We start from the raw sequence: 19,682 nt of genomic DNA, 5'->3' as shown, positions 1-19,682 counted from the left end.
TGCAGGGGGGTGGTAGCCCCTGTTGGGGGGCTGTAGCTCCTGTGGGGGCCATTTGGCTCTTGTCGGGGGGCTGTAGCCCCTGTTTGGGGGTTATAGCCCCCCAACATCCAGGGCTTTAACACTGTAGATATATCAATAAAACATTGCCCAACTTATTGCTGTCTCTCTCTCTCACTTTCTCTCTCTCTCTCTGTTTGTAGTGGTCTTTTGTTTTGCTTGTGGAGGAACATGGATTTGGGGATATTTTACAGAGTGACTTTGGGATTTTTTTTTAATCAGGGATTTTTCAGTTTTCCAATAGGGAACACCGAAATTCCTGCTAGGGAGGCCAGTGGCAGTCCTCTGCCTGCTCAGAGTTGGCACCTTGGACCCAGATGGACGTGGTTGACCTCCAGGCCAAATGGGGCCAGAAGGACATGTTTTAACAGTTCAAAGCAGGCCACCACACCCAGAACATCTTCCGGGTGATAGCTGCCCCGATGGTCGGGTAGGGGCACACATGGTAGTAGTGCTGTACAGAGGCCAACCCTGCAGCCACAGCCCACTGGCTGCTGGCTGTGCAGGTGCACAGGTCACATCCAGACAGCAGCCCCCACTGCCAGACTGCTGCAGTGGGTAGAGGATGCAGGGAACTCTCAGGGCTGCTTCAGCAGTTCAGCTGGCACAAGGGGTAGTATCCCTAGGTACCAATTGGCTGGGCCTCACAAGCTCTTGAGAGTGAGTAGCTCTGAGCTACTTGCCAGGGCAGCTTTTTATACTGCTGGGGACAGCACAGGTGCTAGCCCCGGGCTCTGGCTCCCCCTGGCTGCAGATCCGGGGGGCGCCAGGCAGGGTTATTTTGCCCCAAGTGGCACAATTTGCTCCACAACAAAGTGCATGTCAGAGCACATGCGCTAAGGCAAAAAGGCCTGGCTCAAATTTGCACCACTTCTATTTGAGCTGCTGCAAGTGCACATGCTTGCATGTGTGGACGCGCCCTTTGAGGCATTAAGATCTGCGGGCTGCATTTAAAAAGGATGTTAAAAATTGGATATGGTACAGAGAAATGATTTGAGGACTAGACGCAGGGTGCAGGCAGAAGTGCAGCTCCTCTGTGTAACTCATGGTGCTTTACAGAAAGTGCCATGAGTTAGACCAATCCTCCCAACTCAACAGATGTTAGCTGTTGGGTCAGAAGGGTCAGGGATTGAGCTCCAATTTGGAGCTGATGTAGGGAGAGAGGCTGTGTCTCTGCAGCCTCGTCCTCTAGAAGGGCCATCCACATGGTCAAAGGCATGGAAGATAAGCCATATGAGGAGAGACTCAGAGAATTGGACCTGTTCAGCCTAAGTAAGAGGAGGTTGAGAGATGACCTGATGGCTGCCTACAAGTACATCAAGGGAGAACACAAAGATCTGGGGGAGCAACTCTTCAGGAGGGCACCTCAGGGGACAACAAGGACAAATGGACATAAGCTGGTACAGGGCAAATTCAGGCTAGACATAAGGAAGAACTTTTTCTCCGTAAGGGTGTAGCATGAACTGAACTAATGTAGCTGATGTTAACATAGAGTGTAATAATAGTGAAATATAACCATGTTAGTCCTGTCCTGTAAGCAACTTGAAAACTCTATTTTGTATCCTTCTGTTTCACATAAGTGAATAAACTCTGCATAGCTTTTATGTATGAGTGTGTGTAAAATGGTGAACGGTGAGAGAATGGCATAGAGATGGGAGAAGATGTAACTGTTTGTGTAAGCAACAAGGCACCCAATATAAGTTACCAGTCAGTAAACTAATTAAAGAATGGCTGAAGAATCCCTTTTAGGCCTAGGACACAAAGAAGATAACAAGGAGAAGGAATGCACCCATCCTGCCAGATAGGCAGCAAAAACACTCCAAAACTGAGATAAGCTGAAGACAAAAGGAGAACAATCGCAAAAACAGAAGCTGGGTATGGAAAAACCCCAAAGCACTGAAACAAAGGATGCCAATCCCTATAAAAGGGGACTTTGAAAATGCCAAGTTGGGTGAGTCTCTTTCTCTACTGCTGTTTCATCGGAGCACAGATGCATCTGTTTACCTTGCTCCAGCTGTTATTTTCAAATCTGCTATCTTCAAATCATTATCATCTACTCCAGTGGTCTCTGAAGTGGGGTGTGCGCACCCCAGGGGGTGCGCAAGACGATCCATTGGGGTGCGGGAAGAAAATATTAGAACTTCTATGTATATAGAGAGGGGTGTGTGATCAAAAAAGTTTGGAGACCACTGATCTACTCAATAAGCCCGGGTTGGCCACCCTGGCTAATATTGAGCAACTATTGCTGGTAACTATATCTGGTGTAATGATGTTTATGATTTGTGTGTGTTTGTATGAATGGTGTGTCTGAACCTCAATGTCTAACTCATGTAATCAATAAACGCGGCACCTTGCCTTATCCCCCTTTATAAAGTCTTGCTCATAATTTAAGCAATTGGCAATTTAAGTAACAAGGGTCACTAGAATCTGGAACACACTCCCACCATAGGTGGTACAGTCACCATCATGGGAGGTGTTCAAAGAAGAGGCTGGACAGACACCTTGCTGAACTTGTCTAAGTCCAATAACTCCCTGCCCACAGCAGGGGACTGGACTTGATAATCTTACAGGTCCCTTCCGGTTCTACAATCCTATGATTCTAACCCAACCCCTCTTTCCCATCCCTTTGGTCCCTGGTGTTGTCTCAGGATGGGAGGGGGAAAAGGCAGGGGAGGGAGGTCCATTATGGGGTTTTCCCAGCCTGCGCTGGAGTTGGAGGTGGGCAGTTTGAAGCCCCACAACCTCACGGGGGTATTCCAATCCACCCACCAAATGCTCTAGCACCAGCTGGGCAAACCCCAGAACAAGCTCTTTTGCCCCCTTCCCATTATGAAAACAGTGTTGGGAGCAGGTCTGGGCTACATCAGACTAACTTTGCTCCCAGTGCATGCAGACACAAGTTAATGAAGGTGCTTTGCTTTGGAGTGCCTTCATTTGAACACTCATGTAATGGGGGTTCAGATTGTCATGGGACTGGGCCCTTTTGAAGTGTTCTGCAGCCAAGCACTTAGGTTAGGTCATGGCTGTAAAGTACTTTCAGAGGCCAAATTGGGTGAAAATTGTTACTTCTGTCTGCACCCAAAATATACAACAGGGAAAAACTTCAAAAGCTCAATTTGTTTTTAAATAAAGAAAGGTGAAAGGTAACTTGACTACACTGTAACTTTACCTTCATATGGAGGAAACATCAAAAACCAAATGACTCTTGGATCTAGCAGAAGATCTAATGGTCTCTTCCAGGTTTAAAATCTATGAATCTATGAACTGGTGCTAAATCAATTCTTAGTCCAGTACAGTCTATAACAGTGGCCTCTCTCTAGCCATTGGGAGTAGCAGGAGGGATGCTTGTAGTTTCTGGTGGGTGCAGGTCTTCTGTCACAACACAACAAAAAGGCTGAAAAGTTACATTACTAAAGTCCTTAATAAACTTTTCTAGATATTTTTTCCTTACGTGTTTATCCTAATAAGCGTGCTTAATGAAGGAATTGAAAATTACACTGATCTAATAGACACAGTTTACTCTATTTATTGCTAAGGATTTGTATATATTGCTTCCCTGCCCATTTCACCCACTTTGCATGTTTCCAGGATCACAGATCTGCAGAGTATGCAACCTGAAAGGCCCTGAATGCAGTATACTCTACCAATATGCAGGTCCAAATATACAGGAAGCAGGTATGAGTGGGTGGGACTAAGGCCCCTGGCACATGCTACAATTAATGAATTGCAAATTGTACTAATCTCTTACATTTTAGTCGGACACTGTTTTGACTTTCAGAAAGACTGATAGTCAGAATCTTATGTACAGAGGATGCACTTAGGGGCATGTCTAGATGAGCGCACGTGCAGTTTGCAGCACCTCAAACCTGTTTGAGGAGCTGCAAATCACATGCAGTGAACATACAATTGTGTGCAGTGCAGTGTCACAATCTGATACCAGGATGTCCAGTATTAAAAAAAAAAAAGCCACAAAAACTGGTGCGGTTCACATAGCCGTAGCTTATGCTACCAGAAATGGAGCCTGGCCCTCCAGAGCCACACTCTGGCTGCTGGCTAGACTCTGTACAGCCGGATTGGCAGTGTTACTGCCTCAGAAGGCACCCAGGCCCTCAGGTAATGCTGCTGGGGCTAGCACAGGTGCTGACCCCAGCCTCCTCTACCCCACCCAGGACAATTTGGCACATGCCAGAGTGCACGTGCAGGGGTGTGTCTGGGGACCCAAAGCAGTGCCACAAATGAGTGCCACTGGTTTTTGTGCCCCTGGAAATGCATGCCTCTGGATGATGTGTCCAAGAAGTTCCTGCAGGTTTTGGAGGGATTTCTTTTTCTGGCAATCTCCCCCATTTTAAATACAAAGAACCAAATCTCTCTTATAACACTAGAATCTTCTAAAATGAAAGATACTTTTTAAGTTTGATCACTGGTGATTTTATTTGACCAGGGAAACAGGATCTTTTTACATGTTTAAAGTAGTTGCCTATTGTGTTCACATTATTGTGTTATTTAAGGAAATTGACAGACTTTTAATGGAGACAAACATAATAGAAAAAGATTTAGGTGAATGTTGGCCTGGTTATTTAGTTTCCATTTTAGGCCTCCTGTTAACCAGTAAATTTTCCTAGAGTAGGTTTAGCAAGAGCATGCCAATAGCTGATTCACAACAGCAGCAATTCTTCTTCTGGACCAGCAGGTAGTGCTGATGATTGGAGTAATATGCGTGCTTTGTCAAAGATCACGTAATCAGAAAGTGTTATCAGATACATTCTTATATTGAACCAATAACACAAAGATACTTGCACTGACTTTTTTGAAAAATATTGAATTCTGTATGTGCCATAGATTTTTAATCCAGTTCCTGTTGCATAAAGATTGAATTTGTTTTAATGGGCCAATAGAACTCCACTGATGCTTTCCCCAGTTACTGGCACTGCTGCTTTCTGTTGGGGTCCAATTTTCCCAGCTGCATTCATGCAACCCTGCTGATTTCAATGTTAATGCATCAGTAAGACTGAGAGCCAAGTTTAGCTTGGGGACTGGAGCCCAGTACCTGGGTGGGCATGAAGCAGCATTAAAATGACAGAATGGAAATTAAATCAGAAGGAACTTGTGCAGTGCCAGAAATCAGCTACTGGATCAGGAGGGCTAATTTTCTGCCTTTCAGAACTTTTTCAATAAACTTGAAAGATGGTAATATTTCAAATAATTCATTTTTCCACTACAGCCCATGGCTGAGCTATTTTAGTTTGGTAAATAAAGACTTAATTTTACTTAGGTATTTATTTACTTAGCCCAGGATTTTACCCTTCATTAAGAAGAAGCCAGAAATGAGAAGAAAAGATCCTTTCTGCACCTTCTCCCTTCTCATGTCATATGCTAACATTGTGGATAAACATATTTTCCCTATTATCACCCATACATATTGTGCTTATCAATCTCACCAGCACTGCATATGCCAACATGACTTGTTTGTGGCCTCATACATAAACGTTATTAAAAGGAAGTCAAGTTTCACTTGTGTGTTCTAATCTGGAAGGAATGTGGTCTTTCCAGCCAAGGTTTGAATTCTTTTTTTCTTCTGTTTATTTAATTCTTTTTCAGTGGAGGAGATATTTGTTGTTGCCCACATTGTAACTTAAGAATGGTGGTGTTTGAAATAAAGAAGGGGTGTTTAGCTATCATTTTTTATTATTGGAACCAAGGAAAAAAAACTAAAGATTTCTTTTGCTGGGAGTCCCTGGATATCATGGTTTCAGTGGCTAAGCAGTCATCATTGTATGCTATATAAAAGGCAAAAAAAAATTAGCAAAAATACAGATGGTAGCATTTAAATGAGGAAAGAGGATTTCTGATGTATATTATAAAAGTTATTTCCAGGATGTGTGTGTGCATGATGTATAGGAAGACATCTGTTAATAACTTTTTCTTTATTAATTTTTCTACCACATGATAAGGAAGAAAGAAATTTAGGTTCCCAGTTTTTGAAGCTCAAGGAAGAACTTACATGTTTCAAATTAGGCACATACTTTTGCTTCTTAGTGAATCGGGCCCTTTGGGCTGACTGTAATTTGGAAGAACAAATCTGCAAAAGAAACACAGTGGGCATGTCTACATGTGTATTTTACTGCCCAGTAGACTAATCTGCTTCATAGTAAAGCGTCCCCATTTCCGTGTGTGTAGACTAATTGGCTGAGCTGTCAGACAGTCCCATCAGACACAAGTACTATCCAATGGCACAGTAAATTACTGTGCTTAAATTCATGTGTAGACAGTAATGTCTGGATTAGTTTACTCAGGTTCAAATTGTGCCAGAGTTTATTTAGTCACATTAATTGCACATGTAGATGTGACTAGTATTTTTGTTTGTCTTAGCAGGGTGAAATTTACCCTGGATTTGGGGGTTTATAGAAAGCTTTCTAAGCAGTTGTTTTTTGTTGCCAAAGGGTGGTTGGAGAATGGGTGTACAGTAAAACATTTACCTTATATGTGTGATAGAAATAGACTGTACCCAATCAGGGCTGTAACCACTGAGTCTGCACTCACATGAACTTTCACTACTTCAGGAGTTCTTAATGCAGGGGTTGCAAACATATATTGCCCTACTCTTTCCATCTAACTAAATGAGAGGTGGCTGTGTTTAAATAGGAAGAGAGTCTTATTGTGGGCCACTTATGAAAGAGGTTTACAACTAAGTAATCTAGTCAGCTTGGAAAATGCCTTTTATATATTCACATTGGAATCCATATTTTTTGCAGATTTGGCATGGCTGTGAAACTTTACAGTAGACTCTCATTTAATGGCAGCGACATTTGTACTTATTACATCTCTCTATTGATATGAAAGAAAATCACCTCACTGAAAGCTGATCAGTCTCAGCATTACTGTGGACATGGTATGGACATAACCAAAGTTTGGATGCAGATGCAGGCACTTTAGAAGTGTTTGCATCAGGTTTCTGTTCAAGCGTGTAGTCTGTGGTATAGATAAGTGTTTTGCTTGCTATTGTAAATCTGTATATGTTTATATTTGTTTTAATTTCTGTTATATTTGTTTTATTACATAACTGTTACCATTATGGTTTACTCTGAGGTATTTTGCTATTAGTCATTTGCTCTGAGGTATTCTGCTATTTGTCATACATATTTGCCTCTCACAGCAAAGCAATCCACATATATGGTCTTATGTGATACCACATTTTTCTAGTGTGAAGCCAAGAAAAAAAATTAAAACTGATTAATCCCCAAGAAAGGTCCTACACTCTGAAGGTGTAGCCAACAAAGTGCATTTTTACATGGGCAAGCACCACAGCACTGGGTGCTTTGAACAGCACCCGGCACTGCAACACTTGCAGTAGTATAAGTGGCAAAATGCCAGTCAGCACAAAGAAAATGGTGGTGGTATGCTTTTGAACTACGACACTTCAGAGGCGCTTTAGTTCAAAAATGCCCCACTGGCATTTTCTCCACACTAACATGCATTTCGCTGCTTATACAACTGCAAGCGGCTCAGCGTGGTGCGCATCAGCTCCAATTAATCTAGTGTGCTTTGAAGGGGTGGATCTCCGGCATGTCCGAAAACTAAAAGGTATGCTTCTAAATGCCCAAAGCTGGGACACCTGAAAAATGAACTCACCCATAAAATGTGAGCCGCAGGAAACCAATCCTTTTGCCAAGTTTAACTAACTCTCCTGGTCTAGTGGCAGCTCTGGTTAACATTACAATCCCAACTTTCTTAAGGGTTGACAGCCATGTGTAGGCACTTTCATCACTGCTTAAAACATCTTCAAAAGACATCTCCGGGAATTGCAGATCTGAGCCCCAATATTCATGTTCTGAAAGACAAAAGAAATATTGAAATAAGCATTTAGCTCCTTCTGTGTTAAAGCTCAGGGCGCCTTTACAGTATTAAAGCTTCTTGTATGTTTGTCTGTTTCTGAATATGGCCCCGAGGCTACAATCAGATCTGTATGGCTAGATAGCTGAGCTTTTGATATCTAGAAGGCACAAAAAGGTGTCCTGTAGTAGTGAAATACAACACATGACTGAATAGCAAATTACATTTGAAATGATACAATTTGAAGTGGATACTGCACTGCAAAACATAAATCAGAAATGTGTATGTCTGTCCCTCCACATGTAGACTATAGAAATGAAAACTCAGATTTACTTTACTTTTTGTTTCTTTCGTGCTTTGCTAAAACTTCTATTTCTTATTTTTATTAAAGTAGGGTCTAGAGACCCCTGTCAGGATTGCTACCCCACTGCTTTAACTATGCTGTGGATCCAGACTAAAAGAGAATCCTTTCTGTGAAAAGCTCACAGCTTACATAAGGAATGCAGGAAAAATAAATGGTTTAATGTATCGTGTTATAAACAGAATAATTTAATTAAATTTGGTAAAAAAAAATCTACAAAACAAAGAAATCTCATGATTAACACATAACAGGTACAGTATCCAGTTACAGAATAGAGTGCTATACCATATGCAACCATTGAACAAACACTACCTTGCTTCCACTTCTTTTTTCCTGTGTGGAAAGTTTCAGGCAGCCCACTGAGAATGGACACAGTCTGTCCAAACTGGGCACAACAGTGGAGCAATGACTTTCTACAGATGCCAGATCTTTAAACTTATATTCCAGTCCAACAGCTTAGTAATGGTTGTTGATTTTAGTTTTAACAATATTGCTTCCTTTATCCCATAATGAGGCTTAGAGTAACCACATTTTGTTTGAATTGGGGAGTTCAGGAACAGATAAGTCTTCAAATACAGAGAGAGATATTGGTCCCATGGGAGATTTGCGTTGAAGATGAATTAAAGTAACTTCATGGACTGTGACTAGAAAGAAACACACTTTTTCTCTCTATTTTCCTTTGTTCTTTCTTTTCTTCGGACTTCTCCAAGGAAGAATGTATTCCGCTGTCAGACAATATGTTCTTAAGCTAGTTCGTAGAGTTAGAAAAAAAACAGATGTAAACTTATAGTGGGAAAAGAAAGTAAGAATTATTATTATTGTACTTGGGCAGATTTTCCACAAATATTGAAGGGAGTATGTAATTCACAGGAGACAAGGCCTTGCATAATATAAAATATCTAGGTCATCTTTACATCATGGGAAACTTTAAAAAATTGTTTTCAATTTAAGAAAATGATAGAATATCAAATGTTGGTCTGGATTGTGGTGTTTGAAACCACAACTGAGAAAATACGGTTAGATACAGAGATGCACTGCCTGTATAGCATTTCTTGTTTGCAGGGGTCAAAGGCACAAGCTGCATCTCCAGGGAGGCACAGGGAGGACATATTGAAGTGGTGATTACCATAGTATTTGAAGCATTTCCCATACTGCTGAAATCAATACAAATTTTATTATTGATTTTAACGGGTTCAGGATCAAGCACAAAAAGGAATGCAACTTGGAAATCCTATAGCACCAATCTTGGACAACTGGCCAGTCCAGATCCCGAGACACGAACAAGACTTTATACCAGTTCTGGGGTGTTTTGCCTCATTGGTACTGCTATGATTCCCTGGTGCCCTGAACTTGGCAAGAATGAAAAACTAGATTCTGGCAGCTTCTACACAGGAGTGCAGTTGTGGGTAGAAAGACTCCTTTCATCCCTTCATGTGCCCATGTGCAAGAGCAGCTAGAATCTGAACCATTATTAAGGAAAAAATATGTAAACATGGCGAGTATCCCCTTAATTCTCTTTTCTTTTATTTCCTTTTTTTCTACCTCTCCGTCTTCTTCTCCTTGATCTCTATGGTCACAAGGAACTACGTCTGAGATAGGAACCTGAATGAGAGATTTTTTCTCCTCCCAGAATTTTGAACACGGGGCTTTTTACAGTACCTGTGTTTCCAATACTTAATTTTCATCTAGAAAAACATTTTTGTTCTAATTTGCCATGTCATGGTTTTCCAGCAATGAGAGCAAATAGGAATGATACAGACCAGACATGTGAAAAAGCTGATGGACTTCCCTTAGATTTGTAGAGCCATGCTTCACACATTCCTATAACTGACCTCTCATCTTCTTCTCCTTCTTGATTTCATTTAGTCTTTTCCCAACTCAATATAGAAGTTCAATTCCTGGCATTCCAACACCATGAAGTCCAGTTTTGTTTTGTTTTTTATTACAGACAACCCTCCCATCCCTCTTCCTAGAACATGTGAGCACAGTGATTAAAAAATATAGTGCTTCTCTCACTTTGGAGTTTTTTTCAGCAGTTCTGATGTAGTATAAAATATATATATGAGTCAAGGACCAGATGTGGAACAAAATTCTGTTTCTCTTAACAGTGCAGATCCCCTGATGAGTACTGTAAAAACGTTTCCCTTTACAGGCAAATTGTACCATTTCATTGCCAACTTGAGCAAAGGACAGTACGCCATTGCACAGTAGTAGGGAAACTCCTGGAGAGATTGTGCCTTGTGGAAGCCCAGCATGGAAAGAATGGTCCAAGCTGCACTATTTTTTTTACCCTGCTCCTCCCGCACTGTAGCCAGCTCAATTTATGAACTGGTGCATGGTAAGGAATAGGCCATGGCCCCACTACTTTACTCTGTTCTTCGCATCCTGTAGGCAACTTAATTTGTGAACTGGTGTATGGTAGGGAATATACCAGTCATACTTTGTACCAACGCCTTTTGTAACTAATTTCTACATCTTTCCAACAGAACACTTCCTATGTGAAGAACTGCAAATATTATAGGCCAGGGGTTTTCAACCTTTTTTAGTCTAAGTACCCCTGGTGCCCGGAGGCTGAGTGGGAGGGGAGGGGAGTGGCACGCAGCTGGACGCTGGGTGGGAACATCGCATAGGCGGGCAGGGACGGAGCACCGCCGCCTCCCAGGAGCAGGGCTGGGGTGGGGCAGGGAAGCTCACTGGGCTGCGGTGAGGGCAGCAGCATGCCTCTGTGGGGAAGAAAAGCTCAGTGGGCTGCTGTGTGGCGGTGGCCACTGCCACATGCAAGCTTCCTCACCCTGCAGAGGGGCGCCACTACCCTCACCCTGCCCCAGCCATGCTCCTGGGAGGTGGAGGCACTCCATCCCCACCCACACGTGTACCCCCTAGGACTGGTCCAAGTACTCCCAGGGGTATGTGTACCCCCAGTTGACAACCCCTATTATAGGCCTTTGCACAGGGCATCATGCAATGAATCAGACTTATTGCACTCTTCGTCACGTCCTACTCCAAATAAGATATGTAAAGCACAGTGCCTGAGTTAGAACAGATATTTGACTTGTATAGCTGAAGAAGCATTCCCTTTCAGAGAGTGTTCAGGAAAGGAATGCAGCCAACTGATTCTTTGATATCCATGAAAGGAGACTACTGCACCTGCTGGGGGAAAACTACAAATTATTTGTGTGTTAAGAAGTAAAATTCAAAAGTAATTCTCAAAACATTCTCAAGAATTTTGTTTTGTAAGTATGTATGTATAACTCAGAGTTTTTTGGAAACAGATGACTCCTTAAACCGGTGGCAACACATAGGGGGTGCATGGGGGTGTATGTGTACCCCCTGACAGGCTGCACTTCCTGCTTAGGCAATGGGAGGGGGGGAGGAGGGGGCAGGTGAGCACCAGCCAGGGAGTGGGAGCACTGGATGTAGTGCTGCAGCCACTTCTGGGAGCCCCCTCTGTCAGCAAGATTGGACCCCCCCTCCCAGTTGCTTACTGGTCGCTGGGATGGCACATGCCCTCCCCACCCCCCGACTAAGGTGGCACCAGTTGCCCATGCCTTAAACTGATTCTAAAATAAGCATCAACATCCTTAATTACATAACCATCCACCACAAAGCAAAGAAGGAAAGATGCATGTTTTTCTATCTATCTGAATCTCTTATAATAGCATTACTTATTGTTTAAATTCCTGTAGCATATTCTGCATGCTGCCTGTGCCTACAAGAAAATGCAGACCATTTCAAAAGTGAGTGATCTTATATGACTAGCAACAGGCAGAGTGAAGGAAGAAGGTCAAATTCAAAATATAGACACTTTATACATAACTCTCTTTTATTGAAGGATGACTAGCTAGTCAATCACTTGCTTTAATCACTGTAGAAATGGGTCCTAATCAATCATTACACCTGAAATTAATGTGATTGAATATATTCCGGCTCAATTACCATCTACATGTGTGTTTAGATGCAATAATTTACTGCACTGCTGGATACCACTTGTATCTGATACGACTAGCTGGCAGTGCAGTAAATTAGTCTACTGCACCCTAATTGCTGTGCACATGTAGACAATGACACTTTATTGTGCAGCAAATTAGTTTGCTGTGCAGTAAAGCCTCTCATGTAGACATGCCCAGTGAAGAGTTAAGACTCCCTTCCTTACCCTCTTAGCATATTTGAATCTTGGGTTGGGTTATGCTCTTTGGAAACAACTTCTTATAAGAAACAGGTGTGCTGGGAAAGATGCTCTGGTTCATTTCCCTCTACTCACTACTACATAAGGGCATAAGAGAAGTGTGAGAAATTGGGTCTCAAGATCAGAGCTCCTTCCAAGGACAGAGAAGTTATAAGCTTTGTACAGAGCTCAGTTTCAATCTATCCATTCATCTGTTTGAAGACAGGGTACTGACATACTGTCTGACAACTAACTGTCTTCTGTCTAGTTTATACTGTTGCTGATTCTCATGATTCTTATTGTGACTTTTGCAACAATTGATGCTCTACTGTAAGTCCCAGCTCCTGAAGACAAATGCTTATGAGAGATTTCAGTTTTCCCTGATAAAGGAAGTTTTGGTTCTCCTAGATGTGGAGATAAGCTTGAAAATATCACTTGTGGGTACCCAAAATTAAAAAAAAAAAAAAATCCAACATTAATTATTATTTAAAATCCACATGGTTTTGGAGGGACTGACTCATCATTTTTTAGGTATCTGTGACTGGAAGTAATGTAGTTTTCCCCTCCTGGACTTCTAGTGTAGTATCTTCTTTATTGGCAAGAAAAGCTAGGGGGTATAATGATTAGTAAGTTCCCACTGTTTTCTATCAGTGTCCATTATAGACAACTTACTAAATTCTGGCTAATAAAAGGTAACAAAGAAAAGAGAAACATTTCCATGCAATAGTAAGCATGTCAGTTTTTGGCTTTGTGTTTCTGTCCGTTATAGCAACTATTTGCTTTGTCCAGGTTGTTGCTTGCATGCTTCTACCAGAAGTGCTTGGCTGAATTTGTATTTTAAAAAATGGACCTTTTCTAGTGTAGACAATTTGTGCTGGCTTTAGCCTATTTTTGAGGGCAGTCAGGAGTACTTTGTGCCATCTTTCTTTAGTAAATTCCAAAATCCTCAGTAAAATATTATGAAAATTAGATTAATCACTCCCATTTTATTGATCATAATGTAGGTAAAGGTGAAGAAATTGAAAATCAAAACATGTAACAACCAATCCTTTAAAGCCTTTTTTGTTACACAAACCTTCATGACTAGCATCTTTACTAGATTCCATGCATCGAGTTTTAATATACTTGAAAGTGTGGATGGTACCTTTCAGATTAATGATTTCCACAATTTAGCTTTTAAATAAAATTTTAAAAAATTTAAAAAGTGAGACCGAGTCATCATAGAATGCAATATAAGATTATATTTTGAAAAACTGTTTTCCTTTTTTGATAGATACTATAAAGATTAATGGAATCCTAGAAGTGATAGACATATATAGAAAAAAAAGGACAAAAGCTTAATTTTGTACAAGCACTTCAGTGTGAATTGATCTGTACTGCATAGATCTAAGGTCTTTATGTCAAAAGATCTCTTTTCATCATCTTCCGGGGCTCTGCTTAAATTATGGCATTGCTGTTGTAATTCTTTGATATTTCAGGAACATGCAAAAAGTCAAACAGTTTATGATGCTCCTCAGGATGTGAAAATTGTTCTTTCAGTCATTGTATGACAGTGTGAGAAACATAAAGAAATCCATTCCCCTTTACTTTATTGTTCTTTTTTGAATTGGCTAATGGTTCATCTCTTGCCTCATAATCAAGCATTATCTTTTTAGTTCCTACTTTCAGCTGTTTTTCTTGTGGGAGTCAGCTTTGATTTCCAGCTTACTAATTAGTTCCTTAACATGAATGAGGATGCTTGGAAATCCCTTATCAGAACAGTATTTTACAATAAATTCCTTTCAGGCATGTAGCCGATGCACAGATTGCTCCATTTTCATTCCAACTTCTTGAAGCACTTTGTTTGTGGGGTTGACTTCATAAAGTATATCATGCCGAAGTATCACACTGGGCAGGAATGTGTAGTAACTGCAGATTTTGAAAGCCAGCATTTCAACATCACTTCAAGTTTTATATTTGTAGAGCTCTATAGGTTTGAATCGCTGGCAAATGAAACTAAATCACAACCGACTTCTGAACTGTTGCACTGAAATTTGTGGAGTGCATCGCTTCAGTTTTCTCATTTTGTTTCGCGTAAGGTTTTCGGAAATAGATTGGTCATGTGTTTGTACGTTATATCACGGGCTGCAAGAGAGTATAAACCCTTTGAACTTTATGAAAAATACCATAAATGCAGTACAACAATTTCCAGCATCAAAAGGTGTACATCACATAGAAAAAAGCCCCAACACACTCTCTAATTAAGATCCCAATTATTGTCCTTAAATCCGGTTGGGTTTGCCTTTCATATCTGCTGCATTGTTGTAATCTTGACTTCTCAGATCACTGAGCCTCCCATTTTTTAAGTGCTCCAGGAGAGCTTTTGTCGTTCCAGCCCCCATAACATCTGCCATCTTCAAAACTCCATTGGAATGTTCTTTGAACGTAAAACAACCTCCTTGTGCCTCTTCTGTTTCTTCTGAAGAAACAAATCTTAACAATTGTTATCATCTGTTCTTTTTTGCCACCTTGGGTTCAATACAGTATAACAGAATAATAATAGGACGCTTTCAAGAAAGAATCATTTCTGTTTTAATCACATTCCTCAAATTTGTTGGAAGTGTTTTTGCCCAGGTAATAAGCACAGAGTTCCTTCCACATATTTTGTTGGAGCTGTTTTTTCATCACAGAGTCCTTTTTCTGAAGAAACTCTGCAAATAAAAAAACCAACCAAACAACAAAAAACCCTTTCCCATTACAGGATGAATAGAGCCTGTCCATTTAAACTTGTGTGGAAATGTTTTCTATTCTGTGTAGACTGATCAGATCCAAACACTTTCCCAAAACAACTTGCCAGTATTTTAATAATTTGACACTAAATTTCTTTATCAATCTTTTGATCTTACTTTAGTCCAAATTTTTAGGCTGTCCTCATTTGGTAACTTTTCACATGATGTGACAGTTTCACACCATGCCTAGTTAAATCAAGCTATCTGGATTGAAACAACTCAGAGCAACAAGCTGAATCAGTTGAAGTCTCCATCTGAAAGCTTCCCCCCATCTACTTGAAGACAGGGTACTGACATGCTGTTTGACAACTGTCTTCTGGCTAGCTTATAGCGTTGCTGATTCTCGTGATACTTATTGTGACTTCTGCAACATATGTTGTTCTACTGTAAGTCCCAGCTCCTGGAGACAAATGCGTATGAGAAATTTGTTTTCCTTGATAAACAAAGGAAGATTTTGTTCTCCTGGATGTGGAGAAAAGCTTGGAAATATCACTTGTTGGGTACCCAGAACTGCATCTGGAATTGGATGAAAATTGAAAGCTGAATATATTATTTTATGATTATCTAAAGAAAACTCTTTATGACTTTTTTTTGGTACTGGCCAACCATTCACAAGCAAAAGATGAACACTGTCATTGACTGACTGAATCATTAAGAACCTCATTCTTCTGTATTCTGGGAATAAGTGCATCAAATTCTTAGTACTCAAACACATAGTCACAGATGGAGCTGCTCATGGGTGACACTATTTTCTTCTTTTTCTCTTGTTTCAGAGTTATCAGAACTGTCAGCTGACACAAAAAATTTTCACTGGAGGTTACTTGCAGAAGTAGGAACAATGTTTTGGTTGGCTGAACATTCATTACTAGAAGATTCTGGTCCATGAGTTGGAAGGATACATAAAGCATCTAACTGACATCTGAAGAAGAGGGACACTGCTTCTATGATGCTACTTCACAAATCCTCCTGTAGAATTCATGTGGTGCACCACAAATAAACAGAGCTCTTCAGAGGAAATAACTAGAAACAGCTTTGCAGTATGTCTCAGCAGGAAACTCCCAAGACAGACCGTTTCTGACTAAGGATGTATGAGTCTATTAATAGGAAGGAAAGATGATGGGAAAGTTGATAGTAGAAGCTGACTATAGCTTTACTAAACTATAAGTCATAGATCAGTACATGCCAACTTTGTCCTAAATAGTCACAATAAGGGAAAACATAGTCTGCTAACAGGGCCTGTGAAAGTGGATGAAGGACCCAGATAGTAGCATGAAACTTCATCAAAAGAAGATCTGGGAGAAAAAATGACTTTAGGCTTGAGCCTTACATGGTTTTTCTATTATCTGGAAAACAGTTTTTGGTTCAATATAACAATTACCCAACAATAGTTTACAAGTTCATATGCAACATCAGCAGTACAAATTAGCCAACACTGGTAATAGATTTACTGGCAATGTACTTACAAAGCAGTACATTATTATATACATCTATATATTCCACCAGTCTTGCCAATATGTTCCTTTCCTGAGTCCCCTTTTGGCACTCTCAAAAAAGACACAAGTTTAACTGGGATGTGTAATGGTAATTATTGAAGCTGTGTCTCAATATTAATCTGTATTAATATTAATTATTCATCTAATTATTAATCTGTATGAATAATTTGCATTTCGTTTCAGATCTATCTTTAAAAAGTGAATTACATTTTAATGTCTGTACAGTTATGTCTGATACCAATCAATTAGATTATGCAATGCAGAATAGCCTGTTGAGCTGTTTGAGGAAAAAAGAAAACACTCTGGGCAAAGCTTCAATACAATTGTTAACATAACAAATAACCAATTACTTGGTTCAACAGTTACAATCAATGGAATATATTTTTAAATGCAGATGAAGTACTAGTAATGGTTTCAAGATTTCCAAGCCTAAAGTAAGATGTGGCATTTGTTGTTTATAACAGGTAGTAATATGTATATATTTTTGAACTCTCTTTAATTTTAAGTAAGGAGTAGCTCTTCTAGTTTGAGAGGATTTAAAGCCAACTGGAAATCTAGGGAATTTAAAATATGTTTCAGAAATTACCTGAACTATTCTTTAGTTCAACCATAGATGGAGACCTTTCTGCAAGGCTGTACTGTTTGTACTGTTTGGCTTCTCACTACAATAAGGGGTAGTACCCTAAAGCGGCACATTCACATACCCAACTTGCACACCGTAAATTCTGCACCATTTACAGAGGATGCAGTATATGTCCTACATTATAAATAGTTCACTCTATGGGCAGGTGGAGAAAGTAGAGATGAGCTCTGCCTCTTTTCCTACCATTTTAGAAGCAGCGAACATTACGTTATACAAGAGACTCATGCCGGCTGGCAATAAGTTTATTCTAACATACTGTTGAAGGACTCTATTATTTGTGACTTTTTCATTGGGAAATTGCTCCGTGGTTATTTAATGTCAGTCTCACACAGAAACAGAATACTTTATTTGGCTTACAGTTAGAATTCAATCCACAATATATACACTGGGATTTTCAAAACATGCTCAGTGTTGACTTAAATGTGCTCTTATTGGTAAAACTCCCTTTTTGACGGGAAAAAGGCCAGTGCTAAGCACTTCTGAAAATCCAGTTCATGGAATGGGGAGAGAAATACAGCTATGTTTAAAATAACTTGCAAGAATTGTGTGTCAGGAAAAGGATGTAATCTGAGCAGCTATCTCTAACATTGCAATGGAGATAGTCATTAAGGCAGCCCTTAAAAACACCCCCTTTATCTTTCCATAATTAGATTACATATGGCACTAAAAATGTACTTCAGGCATATGGAAGATGTTACATTAACTTGTGTTTCATTTAAAACTTCTGGCAGAGCTCTGAGGAAGTGTTCACAATACTTCCATATCCTTTGGCCAGTACTGTTGCTTTCTCCTGTCCAAAAACATTAACATTTTCTCATTACAGTGAGAGCAGGTAGCTATGTTTAGAGTTAAGGTTTCCCACCAGTTCCCATTATAAGAATCTGCTTTCATTTATTTATAACTTGCCAAATTTTAGCCATTTGTGTGGAAATTTTAGCCAATTGTATGGAAAAATGGTGATATTTGTCAGAAGCTAATTTTTTGTGCGAAGGCGTCAGCAAAAAAGGGTTTAGATATTTTTGAAAATGGGATCTGTTGAAAAATACGTAATTTTGCTGTGTTAAATTTCCTGTACGACATATGGTAGCTACTGAGAAGTCTAATTCCTCCATTCTTTGCAGCTAGGGCATTAAATTTGTCAGAGGATTCACTTTTATTGTTCTTCTGAAACTGCCCAAATTTGGCCAAGCTATAAATTTTGGCCACTGAAAAGTCTCAGTGTGCACATGCTCAATAGAGATTGATAAGATTTTGGCAGCTAAAATCACCACAGATTGTATCTATGCTGAGCCAGGATGCTGCTGGACTTTTCCTCTCCCTTGCTCACACTAATGCAAGTTACAAGACATTGCACGGAAGTCACTGAAGTTACAGTGCTGTAAAACCAGGGAGGTCCAAGAACTTGATTTAAGTATATTGAATATTTGGAAATTCTAAGTTAACTCAATGGGGGCCAAACTTTTAGGCAGCTGTGTCACAAATTAGTCCTTCCTTCATGATGTGCCACTCCAGTCTTCTTCCTTTGCCTGTTGTGCTGTTTCTTACTTGGTGCTACCTGCCTGATGTCCTGTTCTGCCCTCTGCTTCCTGTTTTATCTGTTACTGTGCTGCCCTTCTCCTCCCAGATCTGTCACGTGCTACACACACAGGCTGCCTCTAGCACTTGTGCTGCAGTTTGGCCACCCCTGTGTTAAATGGACCAGTTGGTAAATAAGAAAATAAAATAGCTATTGGGGCTAATCTTCAGCTGGCATAACTCTGTTTAGCTCCAGTGGAACTGTATTAATTCACAACAGCTGAGGATATGCTCCATCTTTATACTTCTTGTTGGCTCCTCTTTGATTCTGAAACAAATAGAACTGCAATTCATGCCAGTAGCACACTAAATTTTTTTTTATAAAAAGCTATTTAAATGCTACATAGTTAATGGGCTTTGCCATATGGCACAGTTACAGGAAGAAACCATTTGAGAACAAGCTCTTTATAGCCAATCTCCTACATTTAAAAATTTGTGCAGCCATTTTCCTCCTCAAATTAATTTTCTATCATAAAAAGAAGTATATAGTTGTTCACTGTTGCACGCACAGACACTTGTTAAACAGTAAATATTGGGAGTTTATCAGCATTTTAACATCATCATCCTTTGGCCAAGATTGCTTTACTAAAATAATCAAGAATGTGTTTCAAGCTTATCTCATGAGAACCAATCTTACTAGACAAGGGGTTTTCAACTTTTTAAACAAGTGTGCCCCTTCTGCCTCAAAGTTTCAGCTCATGTACCCCTTTATATTTTTTCTTGTTTTTAAGTGTCGGGGGGGGAGGCACGGGGCAGATCAAGGCTCCCATGGTGAGGGAGGGAGTGGGGC

The 19,682-nt window shown here is 40.2% G+C and overlaps 1 protein-coding gene across 1 annotated transcript in view; it reads right to left on the bottom strand.

Annotated features, from left to right (window-relative positions):
- The window catches only part of BBOX1 (gamma-butyrobetaine hydroxylase 1), a 93,469-nt gene that overhangs the window by 36,656 nt on the left and 37,131 nt on the right, over window positions 1-19,682 (bottom strand). Inside the window, exon 4 of the mRNA XM_019519490.1 lies at window positions 7,687-7,885. Within this exon, the coding sequence (XP_019375035.1) occupies window positions 7,687-7,885 (199 nt within the window). The remainder of the gene's footprint in view (window positions 1-7,686; window positions 7,886-19,682) is intronic.

Source organism: Gavialis gangeticus, unplaced genomic scaffold (genome assembly GCF_001723915.1).
Source record: "Gavialis gangeticus isolate Ggan-Ray unplaced genomic scaffold, GavGan_comp1, whole genome shotgun sequence".
Taxonomy (NCBI): Eukaryota; Metazoa; Chordata; order Crocodylia; family Gavialidae; genus Gavialis; species Gavialis gangeticus.
This window is presented reverse-complemented; position numbering and strand designations above follow the sequence as displayed.